Source organism: Pelophylax lessonae, assembly GCF_965119305.1.
Source record: "Pelophylax lessonae genome assembly, chromosome: 1".
Taxonomy (NCBI): Eukaryota; Metazoa; Chordata; class Amphibia; order Anura; family Ranidae; genus Pelophylax; species Pelophylax lessonae.
The window spans coordinates 743,626,619-743,653,772 of NC_138768.1; the positions used below are offsets into that span (position 1 = coordinate 743,626,619).

Consider the following 27,154-nt stretch of genomic DNA (forward strand, 5'->3'; position numbering starts at 1 on the left):
TGCATGCTGTCAATCCTAACTACAGGCTGCCATTGATTGACGGGTGGATATTACTGGGGTCTACTATGAGCATAGCTGTTAGTTCACATTGACATCTTAGTGTCCCCCTTGCACAGCCAATCTAGGCCGCTTGTATGCAGCTTGATAAAATCAAGTACTACTCCCTATTTAAGCATTGCTTGCAGTCAGCCTGACATTTCTGAAGTGCTATACGGCAATAATGAGTCCCTTAGACAGTTGGAGGCGGCTATTTTCAAACTGGGAGAGTTTCTACTTTGCTTGGAATTCTCAATGCAAGTCAGCTTGATCTTTCATTCTTCAATGGGGAAGCTCAAAGGATCTAAATGATCATGAATACACTGGTGTGAGCATTCTTTTTGGATAATGGTGCGTTCCAGCAGTAAAGTTGTATGTGAGCAGGCAGATGTTTCTGTGCCCATTGTTCTTGGGGAGTAATCTGCATGTCTGGGAAAGTATTGTGGCCAATATTGGCCTTAAGATCCCTGGAAGTTATTCTGATTCATTGGTTTCACTGCTTTCTGAGAGAATAATTTGGAATAAGTGTGCTGACCAGGAATTATGATATCACTGTTGCATTGGGTAAGCATTTCAAACTACTGAAGTCTTGGACAGCCAGGCTTTGGGGTGCATTTATGGAATTGATCGATGCCAGTGAATATTGACTATTGCAGCTGTGTCTGTCTATGGCTTGCATCCTATAGTCATGGTATGGGGATCAGTACTCTCCCAGATGGAAACATACATGCTTATTGAGTCCGTGTCTGGGGTGTAAAGGACTTTTAAAAAAATTCTCATTTATAAAGACAGTGCAGAAAGCGCCTTTTACTAAGAAAGTTGTTTCCAGAGCCATGTATCAGGCACATAAAATTATTCTCCTCCACTGAAAAAAAAAAAACTTCCCCTCCATAAGGAATGGCTAGACCATATGGGTATGCTTTAAGATTTTAAAAGGTTATTTATCAGCTCTGTGGATGCCCTGCTAAATTTGACAGGGTTTGGGGAGGTTGGCTTGATGCACCAGGCAAGGCCCCATAGATAGGATATTGGGGTATAATGCTGGTTATTACTATCGGACTTTGGATTGTTCAATTATAATGCTCTATTGGCACTGTCATTTCTGTTTTTAACCACTAGGTGGGGCTGTATGTTCTCTTTAGTGAGCGCTATGCAGTTAAAATTTGTAATTGCCTATTTGTGTTCTCTTTTTTTATTGTATGTTACAAATTCGCTTTTTTATGTGAGTGTTTATGCAACACGTATGCTTGAATGTGTTCAAATAAAAATGTCTTCAGCAGAAAGTACTAAGGCCAGTTGCAACACAGATGTAAGAATTTATTGGTGTTTATACTCAGGATAAAAAGATCCTAAGCAAAATGTTTCTTAAAGAGATTGTAAAGTAAAAATGTTTTTACTAAAATTATGTTCTACTTACCTGCTCTGTACAAGGGTACTGCACAGAGCAACCCTTCTTCTTCTTCTGGGATCCCCCACCTGCACTGTCAGTTCCGCCTCTTCTCTGTGTGCCACCATTGAAAGCCACTTGCTATGGGGGCACATCTGTGGGCGCGTTTCTGAAGTGGAGATGATACACACTCCATGGACACATATAGTGCAGCTTTTGCCAATTCTTCTCCAGGGGATCACAGGAGTGCAGTTAGTTCTGCAATCATGTGACCCGTTTTCAGCCAAAACTGTGCTAATTCCTGCTGTCCGCGGACATCACAAAGCCCAGGCAGAAGCTTCTGAGTGAGACCACAGAGAGCGTGAGCCAGCTACTCCGGCTCCCTCCACAGCCCAGTGCTTCAGTGAGAGCTAGAGGGCCAGAGCAGAGAGCCAGTGACTGATCATCAACAGCCACCAGCTCTCTGCTCACAGAACACTGAGCGATCGATCAGTGATCTTAGAATTAGAGGACAGATGCAGCATCTGATTGATTATGCATCCACCTAGGTGAGTATAATTTATTATTTTTTGTTAACTAATAATTCTCTTTTAACTTTGGAGGTAGCAAAAGAGGCTAAATTACTTACCGCCTCTTTGCTCCAGCAGGCTCCTCTTATCTGACCTACCAGTCCCCCACAACCTCCCCTCTGAGCTACTCTTGGCTGCAATCGCAGGCTCACCCCCTCCACACCAGGGCTAATAGCCATGCATTTCATGTAAAGATGCTGAGGGGCCACCCACACCTTGAAACGTCAGAGAGAAGAGAATGCTAGTAATTAATACAGCCTTTTTTTCTACCCACTAGATTTAAAGTGGAACCGAACTCCTGAATATACTCACCTACACCTTCCAATGATGCAGTGGTTACACCCCTCACTGGTCACTGTTGTCTTCTCTATGGGTTGGGTTTTTTGCCTCTTGGTTTGCAGGTGGAGTATGAGCTTTTTTGGCGTATGCCGGAGTCAGTCATTCTGGCGAAGGCAGGGTTGCTGGTCATTAATGCTGAACTGCACAAGTACAGCTTAGTATATATCTAATAGAAAACTGCAAACAGGAAGGTACAGTGCCTTGCGAAAGTATTCGGCCCCCTTGAACTTTTCGACCTTTTGCCACATTTCAGGCTTCAAACATAAAGATATAAAACTGTAATTTTTTGTGAAGAATCAACAACAAGTGGGACACAATCATGAAGTGGAACGAAATTTATTGGAGATTTCAAACTTTGTTAACAAATAAAAAACTGAAAAATTGGGCGTGCAAAATTATTCAGCCCCCTTAAGTTAATACTTTGTAGCACCACCTTTTGCTGCGATTACAGCTGTAAGTCGCTTGGGGTATGTCTCTATCAGTTTTGCACATCGAGAGACTGAAATGTTTGCCCATTCCTCCTTGCAAAACAGCTCAAGCTCAGTGAGGTTGGATGGAGAGCGTTTGTGAACAGCAGTTTTCAGTTCTTTCCACAGATTCTCGATTGGATTCAGGTCTGGACTTTGACTTGGCCATTCTAACACCTGGATATGTTTATTTGTGAACCATTCCATTGTAGATTTTGCTTTATGTTTTGGATCATTGTCTTGTTGGAAGACAAATCTCCGTCCCAGTCTCAGGTCTTTTGCAGACTCCATCAGGTTTTCCTCCAGAATGGTCCTGTATTTGGCTCCATCCATCTTCCCATCAATTTTAACCATCTTTCCTGTCCCTGCTGAAGAAAAGCAGGCCCAAACCATGATGCTGCCACCACCATGTTTGACAGTGGGGATGGTGTGTTCAGGGTGATGAGCTGTGTTGCTTTTACGCCAAACATAACGTTTTGCATTGTTGCCAAAAAATTCGATTTTGGTTTCATCTGACCAGAGCACCTTCTTCCACATGTTTGGTGTGTCTCCCAGGTGGCTTGTGGCAAACTTTCAACAACACTTTTTATGGATATCTTTAAGAAATGGCTTTCTTCTTGCCACTCTTCCATAAAGGCCAGATTTGTGCAGTATACGACTGATTGTTGTCCTATGGACAGAGTCTCCCACCTCAGCTGTAGATCTCTGCAGTTCATCCAGAGTGATCATGGGCCTCTTGGCTGCATCTCTGATCAGTCTTCTCCTTGTATGAGCTGAAAGTTTAGAGGGACGGCCAGGTCTTCGTAGATTTGCAGTGGTCTGATACTCCTTCCATTTCAATATTATCGCGTGCAGTGCTCCTTGGGATTTTTAAAGCTTGGGAAATATTTTTGTATCCAAATCTGGCTTTAAACTTCTCCACAACAGTATCTCGGACCTGCCTGGTGTGTTCCTTGTTCTTCATGATGCTCTCTGTGCTTTAACCGGACCTCTGAGACTATCACAGTGCAGGTGCATTTACACGGAGACTTGATTACACACAGGTGGATTCTATTTATCATCATTTGTCATTTAGGTCAACATTGGATCATTCAGAGATCCTCACTGAAATTCTGGAGAGAGTTTGCTGCACTGAAAGTAAAGGGGCTGAATAATTTTGCACGCCCAATTTTTCAGTTTTTTATTTAACAAGGTTTGAAATATCCAATAAATTTCGTTCCACTTCATGATTGTGACCCACCTGTTGTTGATTCTTCACAAAAAAATGCAGTTTTATATCTTTGTTTGAAGCCTGAAATGTGGCAAAAGGTCGCAAAGTTCAAGGGGGCCAAATACTTTCGCAAGGCACTGTAAGTGTGTATTATGTCTCTTGCAATAAAGAGCTGCCTACTCACAGTTTTTGAGAAGTTAGGTTTAGTTCCGCTTTAACAAGCATATAACCCTTGCAGTCTGGGGGTCCTGCTGCAGGTTTTTGTTTTTCTTCTGTTGTGCTCGGAGTTGAGCCTTAAAGTAGAACTATAGGCAAAACTTTTATTCTATTTTTGGTGGAGTAAGAGAATGTTATAACCCTGTCGGATTTATTTTCGCCATTTGTGTCCCATTGCAGAGATTTCCCTTCACTTCCTGTCCCATAGTTAAACAGGAAGGGAGAGAAAATCCCTCTAAATTAAAGGGAATTTCTTGGGGACCCCCCTGGTCACCAGAACTAGTGTACCTATTGGAAGATATTCCATCTATTACTTTCCTGGGGACAACCCAAATTTTGGGATTTTCTTTTACTTTCAATAATGATGGTTAATCGGACAAATGGAGAGGGTGAATCTCCTTAAAGGAGGCACAGACAGAGATAAAACAAATTGACATGTTCTAATCCATCTTCACTCTATCCAAAAACCTAAAAAAAAAAGGCTTTTATTTATACTTTAAGATCAGAGCTGTTGGAGGTGTAAAATAGAGTCCCAGAATTAGTATTCTCAGATGTGTGCATTTTATTCCACTAAGTTGTGCTAAGCTGATAGTTTAGAGTCCCAGCAGAATGGGAAACGGACACTAGATGGTACATCCCAAAATAAGTCTGTGGGGGCTGCGGACTTGAATGGAAGAATCTAATTGGTTGTTGGCTATAAGAACTGTTCTTCTAGCATGCTCCTTTAGTAGGATGTGCGTTGGTCCTTGCCTTGTACCCTAAATGTCCAGGAATCCACAGGTAAAGCCGTTATCACTATCTCAAAAAAAAAAAAAAATCGATTTACTTGATAGTTGGAAAGTTTTATGTCTGCAAGAGTGATTTATTCAAGTGCGCAGTCCTTCCATGATATTATTGTGGTTTCTGGTCCTTTAAGTCCGTAGAGGGAGCTGTGTATCTGTTGGTTCCTATGAATGCTCAGCCCTATGGAGCAGTGTGTAAGTGATAAGGCTTATCTTCTACAACAGACTATTACTCCTCCCTGCTGGCTCTGTGTTCATGGGTTATCATGCTCCAGTTAAAGCGGAGTTCAATTGGTATATTACCCTATTGCAGTTTCTAATTTTAAAATATAGTGCAGTATGCTTGCTATATAGGCAGTGATGAAGTCCCTGTGTTTTTTATGAAGCATATTGCACGTCTTTTATGGGGCTGTTATCTTGTGGTTTTTATCAGTTTGTACAGTAAATATGGTTTCTGCTTCACAACAGCTGGCTGTTGACCTGCTCATGTCTGGCACCACCCAAGTTCAGAGTGACATCACTATGTAAAGCAAACCAGGCTAGTCCACCTTAATGTTATTTCAAGGAAGCTGTGCATACACCTTGCTGTGCCGTGGCTGCTGCAGTCAGAGCTGTCTATGATCTGACAGTGATGTGATCGGAGATGGATTTTTTAAGATGGGTAGTACCCTCTTCTGTCTCTGGTGAGGTGGTCCTGGATGTAGGGAGTACCTTGCGGGAAAGTTCACCCCGACTCTTGAAGATGCGAAGAGTGAGCCTCCTGTCTTTAGGACAGACCATAGATGAAGATCATGAAACTCGCTTCCAAGGCCAAACCGTGAGCAAATACAAGAGGAGGCCTCTAGGTATGGCTTTGTACTATAGATTTATAACTTGCATAAGTTTTTGTTCATACTTTTATTTTGATATATACATGAAACATTAAGGTTATTTATTACTTTTAAACAGGATTAATTTAGTTCCGACAGTTTACGCAGCATTTTGCAACATGAGGGTAGAAAGTACAATTCCAATTCATTTTAATATGATAGGCATCAGAGAGCCCAGCTCGTTAGTCTGGTATCTCTCCCTCTTGGACTGTAAGCTCTATGTACGGAGCTGGGATGCTGCAGAAACTCATAGCAACCAAATCAAGTTGGTTTTCTCCAATCGGGTAAATAGTGAGGTCAGGTTGCTTTGAGTTCCAGCAATTTGGCATTGTCATTATTCCTATGGCCTTGCACACACAAGAATGTAAATGCATAGCCGGAGTTGCTGACGCATCTTGGCTCCTCTGTTTGTCGGTTGGAGCAGACTTCTGAGTTGGATGGCTCCATAAGAGGTAGCGCTCACTGAAGTATTTGCTGTGTATCATATCAATATAAAAATGCAAACAGCAGCATCAGACTGCTTGAGTGCTACATCCGATATTGCTTTGTGTAGCACCCACACTTAGTAAATCGCAAAGTTCCAGAGCAGGGATGTGCACTTTTCATAAGTGCTGCATGTGTACCTTCAACTGTTTTGGATTCACCAATGGGCTTTTCTATGCAGAGTTCAGGCTCATGCACATGGCGCCTACAGCGTAAAATATATGCCTGCAAGGGAGGCAGATGTGCAGCATAGAGCCACCTGTCAAAATCAATAGCAGGCTGAAATATGCAGTGATTGGATGACATTCTGAGGGGTATTCACAATTATGACTGTATGAGTTCAGGGACAAAATGACATTCATTTCATTCAGCTCTGTTTACAACCATGGATTACCTAGCATAACGGTCAAAAAATGAACAATAAAACATTTAAACAACAAAGATACAATAGGGATGAAGTCTCACCACCCACAAAATACCAGCTTTAAGTGGAACTCCGATGAATTGTTTTCCTTGGTTTACAGAGTGGGGAAGTGTGAGCTCACGTGTCTGGTTTCTATTACTGTCTATCTGATTTAGGTTTACTCTTATGCATTTTCATGCACTTAATTGCAAAATGTAAATTCCCAGAAGGAACGCATCCAGAATCATATTCATTTAAATGAGATCTGTTTACATATGTGCATTAACGAGTGCTGTGCCAAAAAATAGAAGCTTGCTACAATTCCTACATTTCAGAGTGAGCTTAAATGCAAAGACGTGGCACAGTAAAGGAATGTAAATGTAAGGAAAAGGCATGCTAAATGCATGTGTTATACATGCAAGCACAAAATATATTACTGACATTTAAAGTGGAACTAAAGGCAACATTTTGTTTTTTTCTTTTCATTTTGGGTAAAGTAATACTATGCCCCTGTCAGTTTTTGTGTGTAATTAGTGTCCTATTGGGGAGATTACACTTCATTCCCTGTCCTGTAGGCCAAAACAGAAAATAAGAGGAAATCCTGCCAATGTGAGGGATACCCTAGTGGTCATCAGAACCAGTATACCAGTTGGAATATTCCCTCTTTATTACTGTTCTGGGGATAATCCAAAATGTGGGATATTCTTTTACTTTCAATGATAATGGTCAACAGGACAAATAGAGAGTTTGAATCTCCCTACCAGGGGCACAGACCGCAATAAAAACTGACAGGTGTTCCAATCCCTTTGCACTCTATTATCCAAAACAAAAAATCTTTTTCTGTAGTTATACTTTACATTGCATTAAGATGCCTTTCACACTGACGGACCGATCAGGTCCTCCTGTCAGTTTTTCAGGCGGACCTGATCGAACCATCCGTTGCTTTTGGAGGAGTAGTGGATGTCAGCCGACCTGTCTACCACCACCTGCCAAAACCCGATCCACTAAAAACAGATGGATTCGTTCCCCATCCATCTGGTGGATTGGGTGACAGTCATATGGAGACGGACAGGTGGTCTGTTTCCATCTGACAGTCCATAGAGGATAGAAGACCGTGTCGGTGTCCGCTCTACATTAGCAGAGCAGACACAGACCTGTCATCTGCCTATTTAGTTAGGATCGGAGGAGAGATCCCCTTCTGAGAGGATGGATCCACTGGTGGACTTCGCCAGTGTGAAGGGGGCCTTAAACTTAAACTGCATCCTAAAACAGAAACAAGAAGAGTGCACAGCACAATGAACACAGAATACAAGTACTTAGGGATTGTGAAATAGGCTAGAGTAGGGGCCTATTCACTCCAGCAGGTGCATACTGTGATCTGTATAACACATGCTGTTCTTACATCCCATCACACTGTTTACCTTTTTTTCCTTTTTAACTTATTGAAATATCATGCGCTTTCATTTTTTTATATACCACAGCAAGCTGCGATGCGGTGTAATGTGTCGCAGTGAGCTGCACTGTGTAGAAATGTAGCTTGTCCTACTTTTTCTCAGTGCAAACGAAGTGAAGTGCATTGGTGTCAACTGAACTAAACCTATGCATCTATATAGTGGTCCCTAAAAGAACAGTATTGAGTAAGCCTGTTTTCATTTATCAGTTTGTTACTTTTATAAATGAGATGTGAAAAAAACCAACTTGCAGCGATTTAAGTTTATTATGGGATGTTTATATGATTGTGTCTTTGTGTCAGTTTGCATTTTGTGTGTTGAAGCCCCGTGGTAATCTGTGTATAGCTGCCCATTTTATATCCAGTTATACAGCCTTTGCGTGCAGGATCAGCGAGGAGCTGAGCTGTGAGCTGCTTGCATGTTAAACAAGTGAGGGAAAGTACACCTTTTGTAAGCTCATCAATCAGTTGTACTTAAACATGGCTTTGGGAGGGAAGTGTTTGCTTTAGGTGGCTTTTCAGATTGTAAATGAAGAGGACATTTATAGTTGTTTTATCAGCGTATAAAACTGGGAGATTGAAAAAAAAAAAAAAAAAGTCTACAATGAGTTCTGCCAATCGGTAAGATATGGGAAGACGGGCGTGCTCTGGTGATCTCTGTAAATAGTCTGTCATTTCTCTACACTATGCTATCTTACCACTTACACAGTCTTGGATCTTTATTGATGTGGAAGTCGCATGAAATGATACTATAATTATTTTTATTATCCTTACTGATTTAGATATGACTAGCTCTCATTTTGTCGTACTGCTGTATTGACCTCTACACGGGATCATCTGATGAGTATGTGTATGAAGTAGCGATCGGCTGATACTGATTTTCTGGCCACCCTTCAGGCCGATAGCCAATATCCGGAGCCGATATTCTGCACATTTAAAGTTATTATTTTTACACTGCATTTTTTTTAATTTTTATTTTGTTTTTGATCGCTTCTATTGCTGTCACAAGGAATGGAAAAATCCCTTGTGACAGTAATAGGCAGTGACAGGTACTCTTTATGGAGGGATCTGGGGTCTATAAGACCCCTAAACCCCTCTTCTGCACTTAAAATCATTCAAAACGACAAGTTTGGCTGTTTTGAATACTGTTTTTTTTTTTTTAATCTGGCGCCTTTAAGGCTCCATTAACCGGAAGTGTTTTCATGACATAGCTTCCAGGTTACTACATTGGAGACCGATCAGAGCTGATTCTGGCTTTGTTCGGGTCTTTGGCCAGCCTGCGGACATGCCGGATGGTTGCTCGGGCCTCCTGGACCTGATCGGAGCGGCAGAAGGCGGTGGGAAGAGAGGGGACGTCCCCTCCCACTGCTTGTAATAAAAGGCAAGCAGCGGCTTAGCCGCATCAGTTGTTGTTACAAGAAAGCCAACCGTCAGCTCTGAAAAATGGTAGTGGGGTGATGCCTCTAGCTGCATCAACCCCTTGAAGTAATATCAGTAATATCAGTAATTTTGTGGCTAGTACCGATTCTTCAAAAAAAGTGAATATCTGCAGATCCCTAGTTTGAAGAGCTAAGACCATTGGAGCATTGTTCTTTCATCCATTGCTGGGCTCTGTTTAAAGCGGAGTTCAGGCCTCGGAAGGTTTTTTAGAAAAAAATACCCTCCGGAACAGTCAGGGCTAGTGCATTCCAAAATGGCTAGCCTCTGAACTGTCCCAGGTCGCACTTACATTTTAGAAGAAATACTTACCTTGAAAATGTATTGTCCAGCACTGCCATCTCAGGTGTGGGCAGCTGAAGCCAGGGGGTCCTCTTCAGTGTCCTCTTCGTCCCAGAATGCGCCTGCATCGGCCCCGCTCGTCACTCCTGGGGCATGCACGTCATCCCTGCACAGCTTCTGGGCATGCCCAGCAGCTGTTTAGCAGGGAATGACGCGTCTGCACCGGAACTGACGAGCGGGGCCGGTGCAGGCGCATTGATTCCTGGAAGCGATGACGTTCAGCTCCCAGGAGTCAACACAAGCAGGAAGTGATGGCTCGGGCCACGGCCGCAAAGGGAGGAAGTAGAAGAAAGGTAAGTATACTTTCTTCAAAAACAAGGTAAGTAAAGAAAAAAAAAAATCGAGACTATCCATTTGTGTTTTTAGGGCATTTAAAGCAAGCGGATGGCCCAAAGTAATTTTTGAGGCCGGAACTCCGCTTTAAGTGCGTAGTCACATCCTATATGTTGAGCTGCATTGATTTGCATAGATCAACCCACGAAAACAAATGGGCCCTGTTAACCGCAGAACGCTGCATTGAGATGCAGCATGTCCTTATTGTTTTTATGCAGCACAATTCCGAACACCATATGTCACCACAGCTTGTACGATGCATTGTAACAAAACACCAACCCTCACTGCCCCTATAAATTGTTCATCTGCATGTGAGCGTGCAGGCGGGCATGAAAGTGCCCTTAAGCAGACCTAAACGTATTTACCAACCTAGCTTACTTCCCACCTTCTGCCCTGCTCGCTAACCGAATATGCAAAAGTCGCTGTACTTGCCTTTTGAACTTCTGTTGCTATTGCCCACTGAAATTTCTAGCGCTCAAACTTTGTGTGGCAGGCTTGCTGATTGATTGATGGAGGGTTGATTGATGAAGGATGATTGATGGTTCCTATCCAAGGAGAAGCCAATGAGTGATTCCTCTTTCTTGTGTTGTGTTCCTTTTTGCGAATGAAGTTCAGCTTTGTAAAAAAATAAATAAATGCACATTTTTTTGCAGGTAAAAAAAATGTGCATCTATTATTTTTTTACTGGGAGCCTGGAAAGTATTGCACCCATGATCAGTAGATTGCAGGTCCCATGTAGGACTCCTGCAGACTATGTAAGCTGCCTGCTTTTACCTTGTAAAGGCAGGTAGGTACACTCTGACAGGAAGAGATAATGAACTACCAGAACACTCAACACCTCAAAGGCTGTCAGTGGTTGTAGTTCTCCCATTCGCAGACCTCTGTGGATAAATTATGCGACTGTGCAGGCGGAGCGTTTCCTTTAAAACTGTGGCAGCGAGTTCGGGGGGGGGGGGGGGGATCCTTAGCTCACTTTCATCAGAGGCAGCGGATCGGGGAGAAGCTGCAGTAGTGGGAACATGTTAAATGTTCCATCCTAAAAACAGGTGTAAAGTGTAACATGTTCCCAAAGGAGAACTAATCCCTTATGGCCTCATGCACACTGCTGCTCCTAAACTCCTGCTTAGGAGCTTTTGGCGTTTTTTTTTTTTTTTTTTTTTTTTTTTTGCCATTGCCCCTGACCTCAATTTAATAAAAACCTGTATCCATGTACACAAAGGCTTTTACCAGAGTTTTGGAGCAGCAGACTTTAGAGGCATTCAAACCTCCTCTCCTGAACACTGAAGACTGAAGAATCGCATTCAGGAGAGGAGCGTTTTGAAAGAAAAACGCCAAGCACGGCAAAAATGTGTCAAAGGGCCAGGTCACACTGTAGCGATGCCAGACATAGCATGTGATTCGCACCGCACTGCTGTGCAAATTGCATGCAATGCAAATTCAGCCATACAGATCACATGGCTGAATTCAAATCGCATTCGGACCTAACTCGTGCAGGACCCTTTTTTTGGTCTGCCCCAGAATCGGATCGCATGGGTGTGAACACCCATGCGATCTGTCTGAATTGGCAGTTCGCTCTGTGATATGCGAACTTATCTTAGGGGTGTCATTAACTTTGTATTGACACTTTCAGCAGTTCGCATATGGCAGTGTGAACTGCCTGCGAGTGTGGTGCGATGTGGGAACCCAATTCGCAGGGTTCCCACATAGCACCAATGTGAACCGAGCCTAAATGCACCTAAATGCTAGGCATGTTTAACACCGAATCGTTTATTTCAATGGCCAGAATAAAACAAAATAAATGTCCAAACTCTGCTAAACTTGCCTGTAAAAAAAAAAAGCTTAGGTAAGTTTATAAGGATGATGTCAGGAGAAACAGCGTCTAAAGGAGAAGTTCCCTTTTAACCAAAAAGAATGAATGGACATTTTGTTTGCAGGTAAAAAATGTGCATTTATTCTTTTTTGTTTTGGGAGCCTGTAATGCTTTGCACCAGTGATCAGATTGCTAATGACATGCAGGTCTCCTGCAGATCTGTCAGTGTATCAGCTTGCTCGTACCTCCTACGAGGAAGCCGATACATTCTGACGGAAGGACTCAATGAACTAACATAGCACTCACAGCACCGTGGTACTTCATTGAGAACTACAAGCCAGAAGCTTTAAAGGCTGCCGGACCTTGTCGTTTTCCATTTACAGAGGACTGTGAATGAGTGACGTGGGCGGGTGCGCGGAGCCCGCATGGCTGTGTCTTTTTTGAATTGTGGCAGCAGACATGACGAGAAGATCCTAGGTCACCTTGAATATGGGTGTAACATGTAACCGGTTATGGAAGGTGAACTTATCCTTTGAAATAAACCAGTGAGGCCTAAATAGTTTACATTCTCCTTGACACTTTTGTGCCGTTGGTTATTTTTATTTCTCTATATTGTGTAATTAGAAAAGCCAAAAAAAAATTATTTCATTGATGTAATGTACCTCGTGTTTGAGTTGACGTTAAAGTGCCATGGACAGAAGGCGTTTTGTAATGCTTGTATACAAGCCACGTAGACATTGTTTTCCTGCATTGTCTTTTGTTCTTGTCCAGTGTTTATGACTTGGCATTGGGCAATGGATCTATTGTTATTGTTGTTGTCTTCTAGATTCCTATTTGCATATATTGTCATGGCTTGTGATTGGATAAATCATCTATTACCTTTGCTGTAATTCCTCTGCGGGCACTTTATGGTTCCTCTCCCTGTTTGGAAAGGAACAGAGATGAAAAATATGGGAGATGACCATTCACAACGTATAACCTCAGAACACTAAAGCTTCATGCACATGGCGGTTCAGGGGCCATACAGTGTGCAGAGATGGTATAATGACTTAACGCTCTTGGGCATGGAGTTCACCAGAGATTCACGGGTTGCCACTGGAGTCCTCTCCCACTCCTCCATGACGACATCACAGAGCTGATGGAAGTTGGAGACCTTGTACTCCTCCACCTTCCGTTTGAGGATGCCCCACAGATGCCCAACGAGGTTTAGGTCTGGAAAGATGCTTAGCCAGTCCGTCACCTTTACCCTCAACTTCTTTAGCAAGGCAGTGGTCGTGTGTTTAGGGTCGTTATCATATTGGAATACTGCCCTGCGGCCCAGTCTCTGAAGGGAGGGGATCATGCTCTGCTTCAGTATGTCACAGTACATGTTGGCATTCATGGTCCCTCAATAACTGTAGCTCCCCAGTGCCAGCAGCACTCATGCAGCCCCAGAACATGACCCTCCCACCACCATGCTTGACTGTAGGCAAGACACACTTGTCTTTGTACTCCTCACCTGGTTGCCGCCACACACACGTGACACCATCTGAACCAAATAAGTTTATCCTTGTCTCATCAGACCGCAGGACATGGTTCCAGTAATCCATGTCCTTAGTCTGCTTGTCTTCAGCAAACTATTTGCAGGCTTTCTTGTGCATCATCTTTAGAAGAGACTTCCTTTTGGGAGGACAGCCATGCAGACCAATTTTATGCAGTGTGCGACGTATGGTCTGAGCACTGACAGGCTGACCCCCCCACCCCTTCAACCTCTGCAGCAATGCTGGCAGCACTCATATGTCTATTTCCCAAAGACAACCTCTAGATATGGCGCTGAGCACATGATCCCAACTTCTTTGGTCGACCATGGCGAGGCCTGTTCTGAGTGGAACCTGTCCTGACCGCTGTATGGTTTTGGGCACTGTGCTGCAGCTCCACCAAATTTAACACACCTGCTCCCATTCACACCTGAGACCTTGTAACTAGGGATAGACCGATTATGCTTTTTTCAGGGCCGATTCCGATACCGATATTTTGGTCAGAACGTATCAGTATCGGCCGATATGGGCCGATATTTTGTACATTTTAAATTTTTAAAAAATAAAGACAATTTATGGCACAAATCTGGTACTGAACGTATTAATTTTTGTTTTATGCTTAATGGCTCGCTTGCTGGCACTCTGTGGTGGAGGATGGCTGGCACCCTGTGGTGGGTGCGTGGATGGCTGGCTGGCACCCTGTTGTGGGTTTGTGGCTGGCACAGGGGCTGTGGGTGGCTGGCTGGTACAGGGTCTGTGGCTGGCTGGTACAAGGCTTGTGGGTAGGTGGGTGGCTGTCTGGCTCGCTGGTACAGTGCCTGTGGCTGGCTGGTGCAGGACCTGTGGATGTGGGTGGCTGGCTGTGGGTGGGTGTATGGCTGTGATACACTCCCACGAGACTAGTCCCAACTCCAGACGAGGCTGTCCAAGGCAAGGGAGGCGGCCTAAGAAGGCAGAATGATGTCACAAAAATATCGGCCAGTTCCGGGGAAAAAGTTCAGAGAAAGTACATATCGGCCTATCCCTACTTGTAACACTAACGAATCACATGACATTGGGAAAGGAAAATGGCTAATTGGGCCCAATTTGGACATTTTCACTTAGGGGTGTACTCACATTTGTTGCCAGCAGTTTAGACATTAATGGCTGTGTGTTGAGTTATTTTGAGGGGACAGCAAATTTACACTGTTATACAAGCTGTACACTCACTACTTTACATTGTAGCAAAGTGTCATTTCTTCAGTGTTGTCACATGAAAAGATATAATAAAATATTTACAAAAATGTCAGGGGTGTACTCACTTTGGTGAGATACTGTATATCTCACATTTCTAAGTCGCCTGTTCTGTCCATTTACATTAGTCAGTGTGGAGGAATACTATGATCAGCACACAGTCAAGCATGGGGGCTCTGCAGATGATCATTTGGTGGAAGCAATGTAAGAAGTAAATATGTGATATTAACCAAAGCCACATGAGGTTATGATCCAGGTAGGTTGTATACCTTTTTAATTATTTTCCAGCTGTCACCTTGTTCTTTCCACGTTCATTGCCAGTTATTGTACTTTAGATTCATTCAAAAATGTGTGTCTCTACCTATGTATATGTGTTCAATCTGTAAACCAAAAATAAAGTGTGGACCTGTTTACATAAAACCTTTTTCCCCAAATGGAAATATACACTATTACCAAAAGTATTGGGACACCTGCCTTTACACGCACAAGAACTTTAATGGCATCCCAGTCTTAGTACGTAGGGTTCAGTATTGAGTTGGCCCACCCTTTGCAGCTATAACAGCTTCAACTCTTCTGGGAAGGCTGTCCACAAGGTTTAGGTTTAGGAGTGTGTCTATGGGAATGTTTGACCATTCTTCCAGAAGCGCATTTGTGAGGTCAGGCACTGATGTGGACGAGAAGGCCCGGCTCACAGTCTCCACTTTAATTCATCCCAAAGATGTTCTATCGAGGTCAGGACTCTGTGCAGGCCAGTGATGTTCTTCCACCCCAAACTCACTCATCCATGTCTTTTATGGACCTTTGAGGAAATCGGTCAAACAATTGTCTGACTTTCCTTGAAGGTGCGTATCATGATGTTGCCGAGAAAGGCAATAACTTGTACGAAAATTCAAGGGAAAATGTCATGATTCTCGAACAGGGGTTGGCAAGTGGTTAATATATATAAAAAAAACTGTATGGGGTATAATTAGATTCCTACAGAGATACATAAATTGCTGTCAGATCTTTTCCTTTAACTTAATATTCATTCCTCGAAGAAAACCATATATGCTGTTGTAGTCCCATGGAATGGAAAGAATGCATGCACATGTTGTTGTACAAGGAAAGCATCTGAAAACAAACCTTGGCCAGGAAATTGAGTGTATTTGTTTAATAGCTGCATCTGCAAAAACCTGGATTTTGTTTAAACTGAACAGATCCGTAGACTTAAGGTCCTTAATCCTAACAGTTTAAAAATCTCATGTGTAAATGAAAACTCAAAGTGCAGCTGAGCAAAGCTGGTAGGTTTGGTGAGAAATTGTTGACTGCAGCTGATTGTATGGATAGATGAAGCACTGTATCACGCAGTATTATAGAGCAGCCTTTTTCAACCAGGGTGCCGTGGCACCCTGGTGTGCCTCCTGGGTTCTTCAGGGGGTGCCTTGGCAAAATGGCAACAAATTGCCACAGGTTTTTACTTTGTAGAATTACAACTCTGGGCACTGTGCGGGTCAAGCCACTGGCACCCTGACAACCAGTGACATCACTGGTTGATAAGGAGATTGCTTGCACAGCATCCCTATTTACTCCTCCTCATCCCTTCCCCGTCAGCACTGGGTTCACATTAGCAAATAGAAGAAAAGAAACTGAGGGAGAAGAGAAACCCTAGAATACTAGTCCGTACCAGTTTGCAATAGTGGAGGAATAAATCACTTCTAATGTTGGATGGCCCATTTGTATGGATGTTGCGGTCTTATGTAAAAGTATTAGTTTAGGTTTTTTTTTTTTACATTTTTGAATGGGGTGCCTCGAGATTTTGCAGAATTGTTAAGGGTGCCACAACTGAAAAAAGGTGAAGAAACACTGTTATATGTGTGAGGAAATTTAGGGAACCTAGTATCGGCTATGACAGATGGGTGCTTGCCCTGCGGGATTTAGTAAACCTTTTATTTACTTTTATGTTATTCCCTGCCCTTCTGGAATGTCTAAAGCAGTCTTTGTCAAGATTACCCCCATGGAACCACTGAAATAATTTTCAGATCTAGGGGAGCGCCTGCTAAAACTAATTCATTAGGGGTCAGTGATAAAATGCTCCTTTCATTTGCAGTCGTGGGAAGAATGCCCTTTTTACAGAACCCGAAATAAATCATTGGTGACATACTGGTGGCACTTTCAAGTGGCGCTGGCCCTGGAACTGTGCAAGCACCATCAAGTTTGAAGTCCGTCAACCGCAGTTCCTTCAAACCTCTGGAGGAATTATGGTTGATAATGAATGGTCTAAAGCAGGGTTATTCAATTAGAATTCATGAAGGTCCAGTAGGTAAAATCTTCCAGCCGAGGTCCGAATCATATGTTTGGCTCTCAATGGCACCTCTGCACAATGGGCAAACGTGGTGCGTCTTTACGAGTGCCACATCACATGGTGCTACAGTACCATGCAGCTTGGTACGGCGTAATTAAAAAGAAAAAAAAAAAAGGCCATGGACCTAATTTTTCTGCGTTTCTACTTATAAGGCAGCCCACTGAACTAAATGGGCCGCCTATACGCGTTAGTCTACAATCCTTCACATCGCAATCCTTTTTATTACATCAGTGTTCTCAGTCCCCCAGCACATTATTCCCCCTTCACATTATAGTCCTCAGCCCCCCCCCTTCACATTCTTGTCTGCAGCCCCCCTTTATATCACCCCCCTACTTTAGATTGCAATTCCCAGCCCCTTTAATATCACTTACCCTTCACATTCCTGTCCTCGCCCACTTTATAGTACTCCTCCTTCACATTGCAGTCCCCAGGGCCCCTTCCCATTCCTTCCCTCACCCCCTGTACAGCACCCCCCTTCACATTCCTTTCTCCCCCCCCTCCCCTTTATAGCACCCACCTTCACATAACTGTCCCCCCCCCCCTTATAACACCCTCTTCACATAACTGTCCTTACCCCCTTTATAGCACTCCCCTTCACATAGATGTCCTTACCCCCTTTATAGCACCCCCTTCACATTACTCTCCTCCCCCATTTTATCATACTCCCTTCACATGACTGTCCTCCCCCATTTTATCGCACCCCTCCTTCACACTGCAGTCCCCAGCCCTCCACATTTCAGTCCTCACCCCCTTTGTAGAACCCCCATCTCCCTTCACCCCTCTTTCCCTCTTTATGTCAGCAGTGCCCTCTTCCCTGTCCTACCTTTACACAGGGCAACGTGGCTCTAGATTGGAGGCACAGCAGCTAACGTCGGAAGTGCAGCAAAGGGATGGACGGAGGGCGGGACCTGCCCCAGTTAACTGATTGGTTGCTAGAATACAGGGCAGTTCTAGCAACCAATCAGTTGACTGTACCAGCCCCCGTCCTCCGCGCATGACTGTGCTGCTCCTCCGATGTCAGCTCTGTAAAGACAGAGCTGCAGCAGCGGGGCAGTAGGAAAAAAAAACAGATCCTTATTGGCGCGACTGCAGCGGTGCCGGAAGGAACATTCATTGTGTCTGTACTTGGCCCACGGTCTGCCATTTAGTGATGCCTTGTCTAAAGCATTGGTCTCCAAACTGCTGCCCCTTGCTAGCTTTTATCTGGCCCTTGGGGCACTATTCCTCCCACTGATTTGAGGCAATATTCCTCACACCGATTTGAAGCAATATTCCTAACATGGACGCCAGCAGTGATGCAAAACTCCCCCCAACTGACACCCAGCGATTGGGCACTATTCCTTCCACTAATTTAAATGATGGGGCACTATTCCTCCCTCTGATAGCAATGATGAGGCACTATTCTTCCCACGGACGCCTACGATGGGGGAGCTTTTCCTCCTGGTAAAACCAATGACCGGGCACTATTCCCCCCACGGACACCGATGGGATTCTATTCCTCCTCCTACTGACCACTGGTACTGTGCAACTCAACAACAAACCTGGGACATTTTTTACTTCCAATAATGCCGATCCCGGGACTGGCTACAATCTGGCCGCTCTAGAGCCTGAAGGACAGTAAACTTGCTCTTGGTAGAACCCTGGTGCCTGACCTGTGGCCACATTTGGCCCTTTTGCACTGTTTTGGCGCATGGGGGCCCCTGTAGACAGTGATTTCTTTTGATACTCATACAAGCCTCTGTAGAACAAATAGACTGGCTAGCAGTTAATGTTTTGGTTTAGTTCTTTCACATTCTCTTACATTTTTTTTTTTTTTTTTGCTGTCCATCCTTTTTCCCTTTTTACATATTCTGTTTTCATTTCTCTGATCCTTTTTTAATGGTTTCTACTGAGAGAAATCTTAAATATAAAAATCTCAAAGCGCTTTTAAAATATAAAAATGAAGGAACACTATCATTTGTTTAATTGTTACAAAGAATATAACAAAATATCTAAAATACCACATAGATGAGTTCTTGCTTGGAAAAAGTATATTAAGCAACAGAGCGCATGGATTCATGAAAGACAGAAGTTGTCAAACAAACCTGATTTATTTTTATGAGGAGTAAGTAAAACCTTGGACAGAGGGGTGGCTGTGGACATAGTATACTTGGATTTTGCAAAAGTGTTTGACACAGTTCGCCATACACAGCTAATGTGTAAGGTAAAGTCTACAGGCTTGGAAAGATCAGTTTGTAAAAGAATAGGCAGTTCAGTTTTGGGCACCAGTTTTCTAAAAAGGATATCGGGGAACTGGAGAAAATGCAGAGAAGGGCAACCAAACTAATAAGAGGCATGGAGGAGCTCAGCTATGAGAAAAGATTAGAGGAACTGAATTTATTCTCTCTTGAGAAGAGGAGATTAAGGGGGGAAATGATCAACATGTATAAATACATAAGGGGTCCATATAGTGAACTTGATGTTGAGTTATTTACTTTAAGTTCAACACAAAGGACAAGGGGGCACTCTTTACGTCTAGCGGAAAACCGATTTCGTCTCCAAATTTGGAAAGGTTTCTTCACAGTAAGAGCTGTGAAAATGTGGAATAGACTCCCTCCAGAGGTGGTTCTGGCTAGCTCACTAGATTGTTTGTTTTAAAAAGGCCTGGATTCTTTCCTGGCTGTATATAATATAAATGGGTACTAATATTTATAGGTAAAGTTGATCCAGGGAATATCAGATTGCCTCTCGGGGCATCAGGAAGGAATTTTTTTCCCCTGCTGTAGCAAATTGGATTATGCTTTGCTTGGGTTTTTTTCCTTCCTCTGGATCAACTGCGGGTATAGGATTGTATAAATGGGATTGTATGGGTTGGCTTTTCTTTCTTTTTATTTTTTCAATTGGTTGAGCCAGATGGACTTGTGTCTTCTTTCAACCTAACTAACTATGTAAATATTGTACACCTAATATTTAACCACTTGCCGACCGCCGCACGACTATTTACGGCGGCGTTCAGCCCCTCACAGGCAAAGCGACGTAGGGCTACGTCGCTAGCCTGTGAGGCTCTAGGGAGCAAGCGTGCGCCGCCAGAGGCGCGCTCCCACTCCCGCTAGGTCATGGACCCCCCCCCCCCCCCCGTGCATTGCCTGGTGGACCCAATGTCCGCCGGGCACTCGCGATCGTCCGTTACACCGGAAGAAAGGCAGGTGGCTAATGTAAACAAAGCCGCCTGTCATTCTTCCCTGTGTAAGAATGGAGACCATACGGTTCTGCTATGTAGGACCGTTGATCTCTGTTCTTACACATCAAGCCACATCCAATCACAGTAAGAAACATGCCCCTAGGGACACACTTAACCCCTCCCTCTCAAATAAATTTAACCCCTTCACTGCCAGTGTCATTTTTACAGTAACAGTGCATATGTATAGCACTGATTACTGTAGTAATGTCACTGGTAACCCCAAAAGTGTCAAAAATGTCAGTCAAGGGTCTGATCTGTCCGCCGCAATGTCGCAGTCCCGCAAAAAAATTTGCAGATCGCCGCCATTACTCGTTAAAAAAAAACAACAACAAAAATGCCAAAAATCTTTCCCTTAGTTAGTAAACGCAATAACTTTTGCGCAAACCAATCAAATTATGCTTTTTGCGATTTTTTTTTTTTTTTAACCAAACATATGTAGCATAAAACAAATTGGCCTAAGATGTTAAAAAAATTAGATTTTTACATTTTTTTGGGGGGAATTTCATATAAATAAAATGTGAAAAATATTGTTATTTTTGCAAAATTGACGCTCTTTTTTTGTTTATAGCGCATGATCAAAAAATCGCACAGGTGATCAAATACCAACAAAAGAAAGCTCTGATTGTGGCGAAAAAGGACGTCAAATTCGTTTAGGTACAGCGTTGCACGACCGTGCAATTCGTTAAAGTCACGCAGTGCCGAATCGCAAAATAGGCCCTGGTCAGGAAGGGGGTAAAATCTTCCGGGGCTTAAGTGGTTAAGGGGGTTGTAGGGAGCGTAGATGTAGAAGGATTGATTTGAAAAGGGCTGTAATAGCTGTAATCTCTAGCAGTCTCTAGTCTATGACGGTCTTCTAAGACGCGTTCCCAGTCTCCAACACCTCCTATAGCATGTTTGCAGACTTTATCTCCTGTTGCATACATTATTAATTTCTTACAACTCTAGAGGATTCTTTTCATTGAATTATGTTTGCTGCCTTTGGTGATGCCATGGGCCACCTTTGAGATCAAGTATGTAGACCATGGATGGACATGAATATCAGAGGGAAGCTGGTTGCCTTTTGGTAGTTGGACTGAGGATCTTAGTGCTGTAAAGTGCTAACAGTTAATCATCGTGGAGTGTGAAATGTAGTTCTTTCATGAACTTCCATGCATGAGGCCCAATAAATATTTATAATGTCTCTGTTAACTCTGTGAAAGTTTAAATCACCTTTTCCTCAGATACGGGTACCTTGTGACCTTTTACTAGGGGATCAACATGCTTCATAGGCTATATAGACTGATGCCCATAAAGTAAAGTCTACTTTTATTGAATGTGAACAGAATTCATAAAACCGTGTTCTATTCTTTTCTTGGTACAAGCGAGCACAGGGCAATAAAAGGACTATTATGCCCTCTCGTGCACATTCTCTCAAACCCACCTACAAACATACACTTTGTCATTTATAACTCAGATTGAAATGGTATATGCTAGGGGAAGGAGAAATGTAACCAGTTCTGTTTTTTGTTGGAGATTCGGGATTGTCATTTTGAACCTTTAAAATGAATATGTGACTTTGTGTAAGTGAATTCCTGGGTGTATTTTCTGTTTCTTCAGAGTTGTTCTTTAAAGTGTATTTAAATTCTAACTCAAGGCCGATATAAAAGACACACATTAAAAGAGAAGTATAGGTTTTTTCAAGAATCATGCTTACCTAGGTGGATGCTGCATCAGCCCAATGCTGCATCTGTCCCCCGTCAGCTCTAAGACTGAGAACTGAGCGATCAAGGACCGCTGATCGCTCAGTTCTCAGAGCTCTGTGAGCAGAGAGCTGGTGACTGTCGCACTCTTTTCTTCCCCATTCCCTCCCCCTGGCGCTTACTGGACTGTGAAGGGGGCAGGAGCTGCTTGCTCAGGCTGGTCCAGGTCCCGGTCCTTTGTTGTGGGCAGATCCCGACCATATTGTCGCAATCTTTCCCCAGCCTGGACTGGCTCTGACTTTGGCCACTGTCTGCTGAAAACGGAACATAGGATTGCAGACTGCACTACACTTCTGTGATCCACAGGAAAAATACAGCCAAACAAGCTTTTATGCAACTCTTTTTAAAACATTCTTAAATGTCTTCTTTTTTTTAAAATACATTTTAAATTGTTTTTAATATTTTTAAAAATCATTTTGTAATATTTCCTTATTTTCATTTGTTATTTTTATGTGTAATTTTTCCCACTTCTGTAAATTACATTTACATGTAAATTACAAGAGTTTATTTTAGTACTCATTTCTAGTAAATAATATATATAGGTTCTGTACTTTTTTTACCTTGATGCAGAGAACACCTTAACCCCTTCCCGGCCCTTTAAGAGCGTCTAAATGCCGGGAGGCAGAGGTGGGCATTTGGGTCATGTGACCGCTGTGATTGGCTGTTACAGCAGTCCTCACTGGTCCTCCCCGGCAATTGTGTTTTGAGCACGCAGGGCGTGCACTCTCGGCACAGACAAGTGTTTACTTAGGGCTGCATATATGCGGCCTCTCATCTTAAAGCCCACCTGCCGAGAGGCCACATATATGCATACAGCTGGCGGGAATAGGTCAAGGTAAGAAGTGCCTTCCAAAGTGCTTTTGGAAGAAGTTAAAGTGGAGCTCCAGGCTCCTTCAGAAAAAATTGAAAGCCAGTAGCTACAAATACGGTAGCTGTTGACTTTTAATATTGGGACAGTTACCTGTTAAGGAATCCAGCGGTGTCCTCACCCGAGCCGATTTTTCAGTCAGCTATTGGGTGCTGTTGCCGCCATCTCCACTAAGGGAAAACAGCCAGTTCCCTACTGCGCATGGGCGAAGCGTGCTGCACTCTGTGTATGTGCCGGCTGCAGGGGAAGGAGGAAGGGGTCCGAACTTTTGGTTAGTAACCAGGTAACCAGGTAACTGCTTCCCCCCCCCTCCCCCGACCCGCCCTTAAAGGTGCCAAATGTGGCAGAGGAGGAAGGAAGGAAGGATGCAGACAAGCAGGGCTCTGCCTGAAGGTTAAAAGGACCACTTTAAGCTGGCCATACAAGGAGCACATTTTGACCAATTCCCGACAAACCATCTGAAACTCAAGCCGTGTATGGTTCTGTTGGTCACACCGCACTCAACATCCTTTGGTCTGAAAATCAAAGAAGCCAGGTGATAATTTTATAGCTGACAGCATAGATTCCACCATCTACACTGTTTAAGGGGAATTAATAGATTTCTCTTGTTCGGCCCAACTTTATTGCATGGCAGAAATCCTATAGTTTGGCACAAAGTTTGTTACTTGCTTATTTTGAATAGTTGACTGCATGGTTTTAGGTTATAGTGATTGTGAGGGTTCATATATTTTTTAGTTTTTATTTTTTTTTATTAAATAAAAAAAGTTCTACTTTGGTGCGCTGTGTAAAGGTTTTGCACAGAGCAGCTCAGATCCTCCTCTCCTGGGGTGCCCTGGCGGCGCTCCTGGCTCCTCCTCTTCATTGGGTACAGCTTTCCATGGGGGCACATGTGCGGGCGCACTTACTACAGACAGACAGACACGGCCCGCCCCCCAGCTCCGTTGTCACTGGATTTGATTGACATCTGCGGGAGCCAATGGCTTCTGCTGCTATCAATCTATCCATAGAGGACCAGAGACAGTGGCTGGAGCTGCTGGGTTCCTGCTCGTCCCTGGAAGGATCGGGTTCAGGTAAGAAAGGGGGGGGGGTCTGGGGGGCAGCTGAAGCACACAAGGTTTTTCCCCCTAATGCATACAATGCATTAAGGTGAAAAAACATGAGACTTTACAACCCCTTTAATAGAAAGGTGACCAAAGGCAGAGAACTTTCTTTATATTCTTGTTCAGCGTCTCAAAGGTTTAGGCTAAAGGTTTACCTTGACAGCAAGGAAATTTGCATTTTTAGGAGAAATTTACAATGGCAGCCACCATATTTATTTCCAGGTTCCTTTAGTAAAGGCTACTGTGAACGTTCAACGTGAAAAAAGAGCTGTAAGCATAAGAAACATTCCAGTGCAAAGTGACTGTGGTCCACCATCCCAACCTGCACCAACATGTCCTGCAAGTTTCTGGGGAAATCAAAAGTAAGATGCAAAAGCAATGATGAATATAATAGTAGGGTAATCTAATATGGTCAGATTATCCGGTGTTCAGTAATTGGTTTGTTTTAAAATCCTGAAATATTTAGTATAAACTTCCTGCGTTTCGCTAGTAAGCGCCTCGTCTTGTGCAATTCCATTCACCTCCCAGCATATCATTGTAATCAAGATGTGTATTATTTTGCCCCTGAGATTGTCTGTGTTCTGCTGGCTCTCTGGGAACAGGACCTTGGCTGAATCATTCAGTCTGGCATTGCTTTTTATATGACTTTTTAAGTAACGCAGTGGAAAAGAACAGATGGAGGCAAGCACCAACATTGGAATTGTGAGTATTAAAATACAAAGCCAGTCACCGTGGAGACATATTGACGGATACCAGTTCAACATATGCCAAGCAACAGGCTTGTTAGGAGATGATTTAACCTATTGATGTAATCCAGCTGTACGCAATGTACTTCTGAAACACACACATTATTGAATGAGAATAAACTCTCTTTTCTTTTCTATTTATTATTGGGATGACGTCATGCAACTTTGACAACTGTAAGATTTGCATGATGGCTGGGGTAAAATGCGTGGAAAGTCCGTATCCACAGAGATTTAATGCAAATGAAGTTGATCTCCTCTGCTTGGATGCACAACCCCATTTATTTGGGCTGTTCTCAATTATGTAAAGTGTTCCTCCTCATTTTCTGCGTTTGGACTTTTGTACAATATAGTATTGTGCTAAGCCATCAATGTCTTTATAGAGATTTACTCAAACTGGTGCACACAGAATTTGGTGCAACTGTGCATAGTAACCAATCCACTTCCAATATCAACTTTTTCAATTAGGCTTTGACAATAAAACCCAGTAGCTGATTGGTTACTACAATGGGGATCGAAAATTTGGGCACCCCAGGTAAAAATTTGTATTAATGTGCATAAAGAAGCCAAGGAAAGATGGAAAAATCTCCAAAAGGCATCAAATTGCAGATTAGACATTCTTATATTATGTCAACAAAAGTTAGATTTTATTTCCATCATTTGCACTTTCAAAATAACAGAAAAAAAAAAAAAAAAAAAATGGCGTCTGCAAAAGTTTGGGCACCCCGCAGAGTTAATATCTTGTACTGCCCCCTTTGACAGGTATCACAGCTTGTAAACACTTTTTGTAGCCAGCCAAGAGTCTTTCAATTCTTGTTTGAGGTCTTTGCCCATTCTTCCTTACAAAAGTCTTCCAGTTCTTTGAGATTTCTGGGCTGTCTGTCACGCAGTGCTCTTTTAGGGTATATCCATAGATTTTCAATTATGTTGAGGTCAGGAGATTGTGAAGGCCATGGCAAAACCTTCAGTTTACGCCTCTTGATGTAATCCACCGTGGATTTCGAGGTGTGTTTAGGATCATTATCCATTTGTAGAAGCCATCCTCTCTTTAACTTCAGCTTTTTCACAGATGGCATCAAGTTACCATCCAAAATTTGCTGAAATTTTATTGAATTCATTTTTCCTTCTACTCGTGAGATGTTCCCAGTGCCACTGGCTGCAATACAACCCCAAGGCATGATTGATCCACCCCCATGCTTAACAGTTGGACAGAGGTTCTTTTCATTAAATTCTGTGCCCCTTCTTCTCCAAACGTACCTTTGCTCATTCCGGCCAAAATGTTAAATTTTAACCTCATCGGTCCACAGAACTTGTTTCCAAAATGCATCAGGCTTGTCTATATGTTCATTTGCAAAGTTCAAACGCTGATTTTTGTGGTGAGGATGTAGAAGAGGTTTTCTTCTGATGACTCTTTTATGAAGACCATATTTGTACAAGTATCTCTTTATACCACAACTCCAGTGTCTGCCAGATCTTTCTGGAGGGATCGTGCAGTCCAACATGGGTCTTGAATTGTTTTTCTCACAATCCTGCGAGCTGTTCTGTCTGATATTTTTCTCGGTCTTCCAGATCTTGCTTTAACTTCCACTGTTCCTGATGACTGTCATTTCTTAATTACATTCCGAACAGAGGATATTGACATCTGAAAACGCTTTGCTATCTTCTTATAGCCTTCTCCAACTTTGTGAGTGTCAACTATTTTCAGTTTCAGTTTTCTAGACAACTGCTTAGAAGATCCCATGGTGCTGATTGTTGGTGCAAGGTCAGATGAATCTGGGCATTTAAAACCTTTTGAGATTGACATCACCTGGTCTTCCCAGATGATGATTGAGAACAATCCATGAAACTGGCATGTCTCAGCCTTGCAAAGAGGGCAGTGCATGCTATAAATTCTGCAGGGTGCCCAAACTTTTGCAGACACCATTTTTTTGTTTTCTGTAATTTTGAAAGTGTCAATGATGGAAATAAAATCTAACTTTTGTTGACATATTATAAGAATGTCTAATCTGTAATTTGATGCCTTGAGAATTTTTCCATCTTTCCTTGGCTTCTTTATGCTTATTAATACAAATTTTTACCTGGGGTGCTCAAACTTTCGATCCCCACTGTATGCACAGCTGCACCAGATTCTGTGTGCACCAGTTTTAATTAATTTTCCCCAATGTATAGCCTGTGGTGCATGCTGGTTTATTATTTTTCGCTGTCAAGCAACATTTTTTTATTTAAAAATATTGGGTATGGAAATGTTTAAATAGTTAGA

General features: G+C 42.9%; 1 protein-coding gene across 6 annotated transcripts in view; it reads left to right on the plus strand.

Annotated features, from left to right (window-relative positions):
• Positions 1-27,154, plus strand: part of FRYL (FRY like transcription coactivator) — a 555,404-nt gene that overhangs the window by 197,711 nt on the left and 330,539 nt on the right. For 4 of the 6 annotated variants that reach the window (XM_082266333.1, XM_082266331.1, XM_082266336.1 and 1 more), the window contains exon 1: positions 5,558-5,851. The exons of 1 other annotated variant lie outside the window; for it this stretch is intronic. In XM_082266333.1, the coding sequence (XP_082122459.1) occupies positions 5,650-5,851 (202 nt within the window). In that variant the 5' untranslated portion in view covers positions 5,558-5,649. Of the gene's footprint in view, positions 1-5,556; positions 5,852-27,154 lie in introns of those variants that run through there. One more of the 6 variants, XM_082266334.1, reaches the window with a different exon arrangement.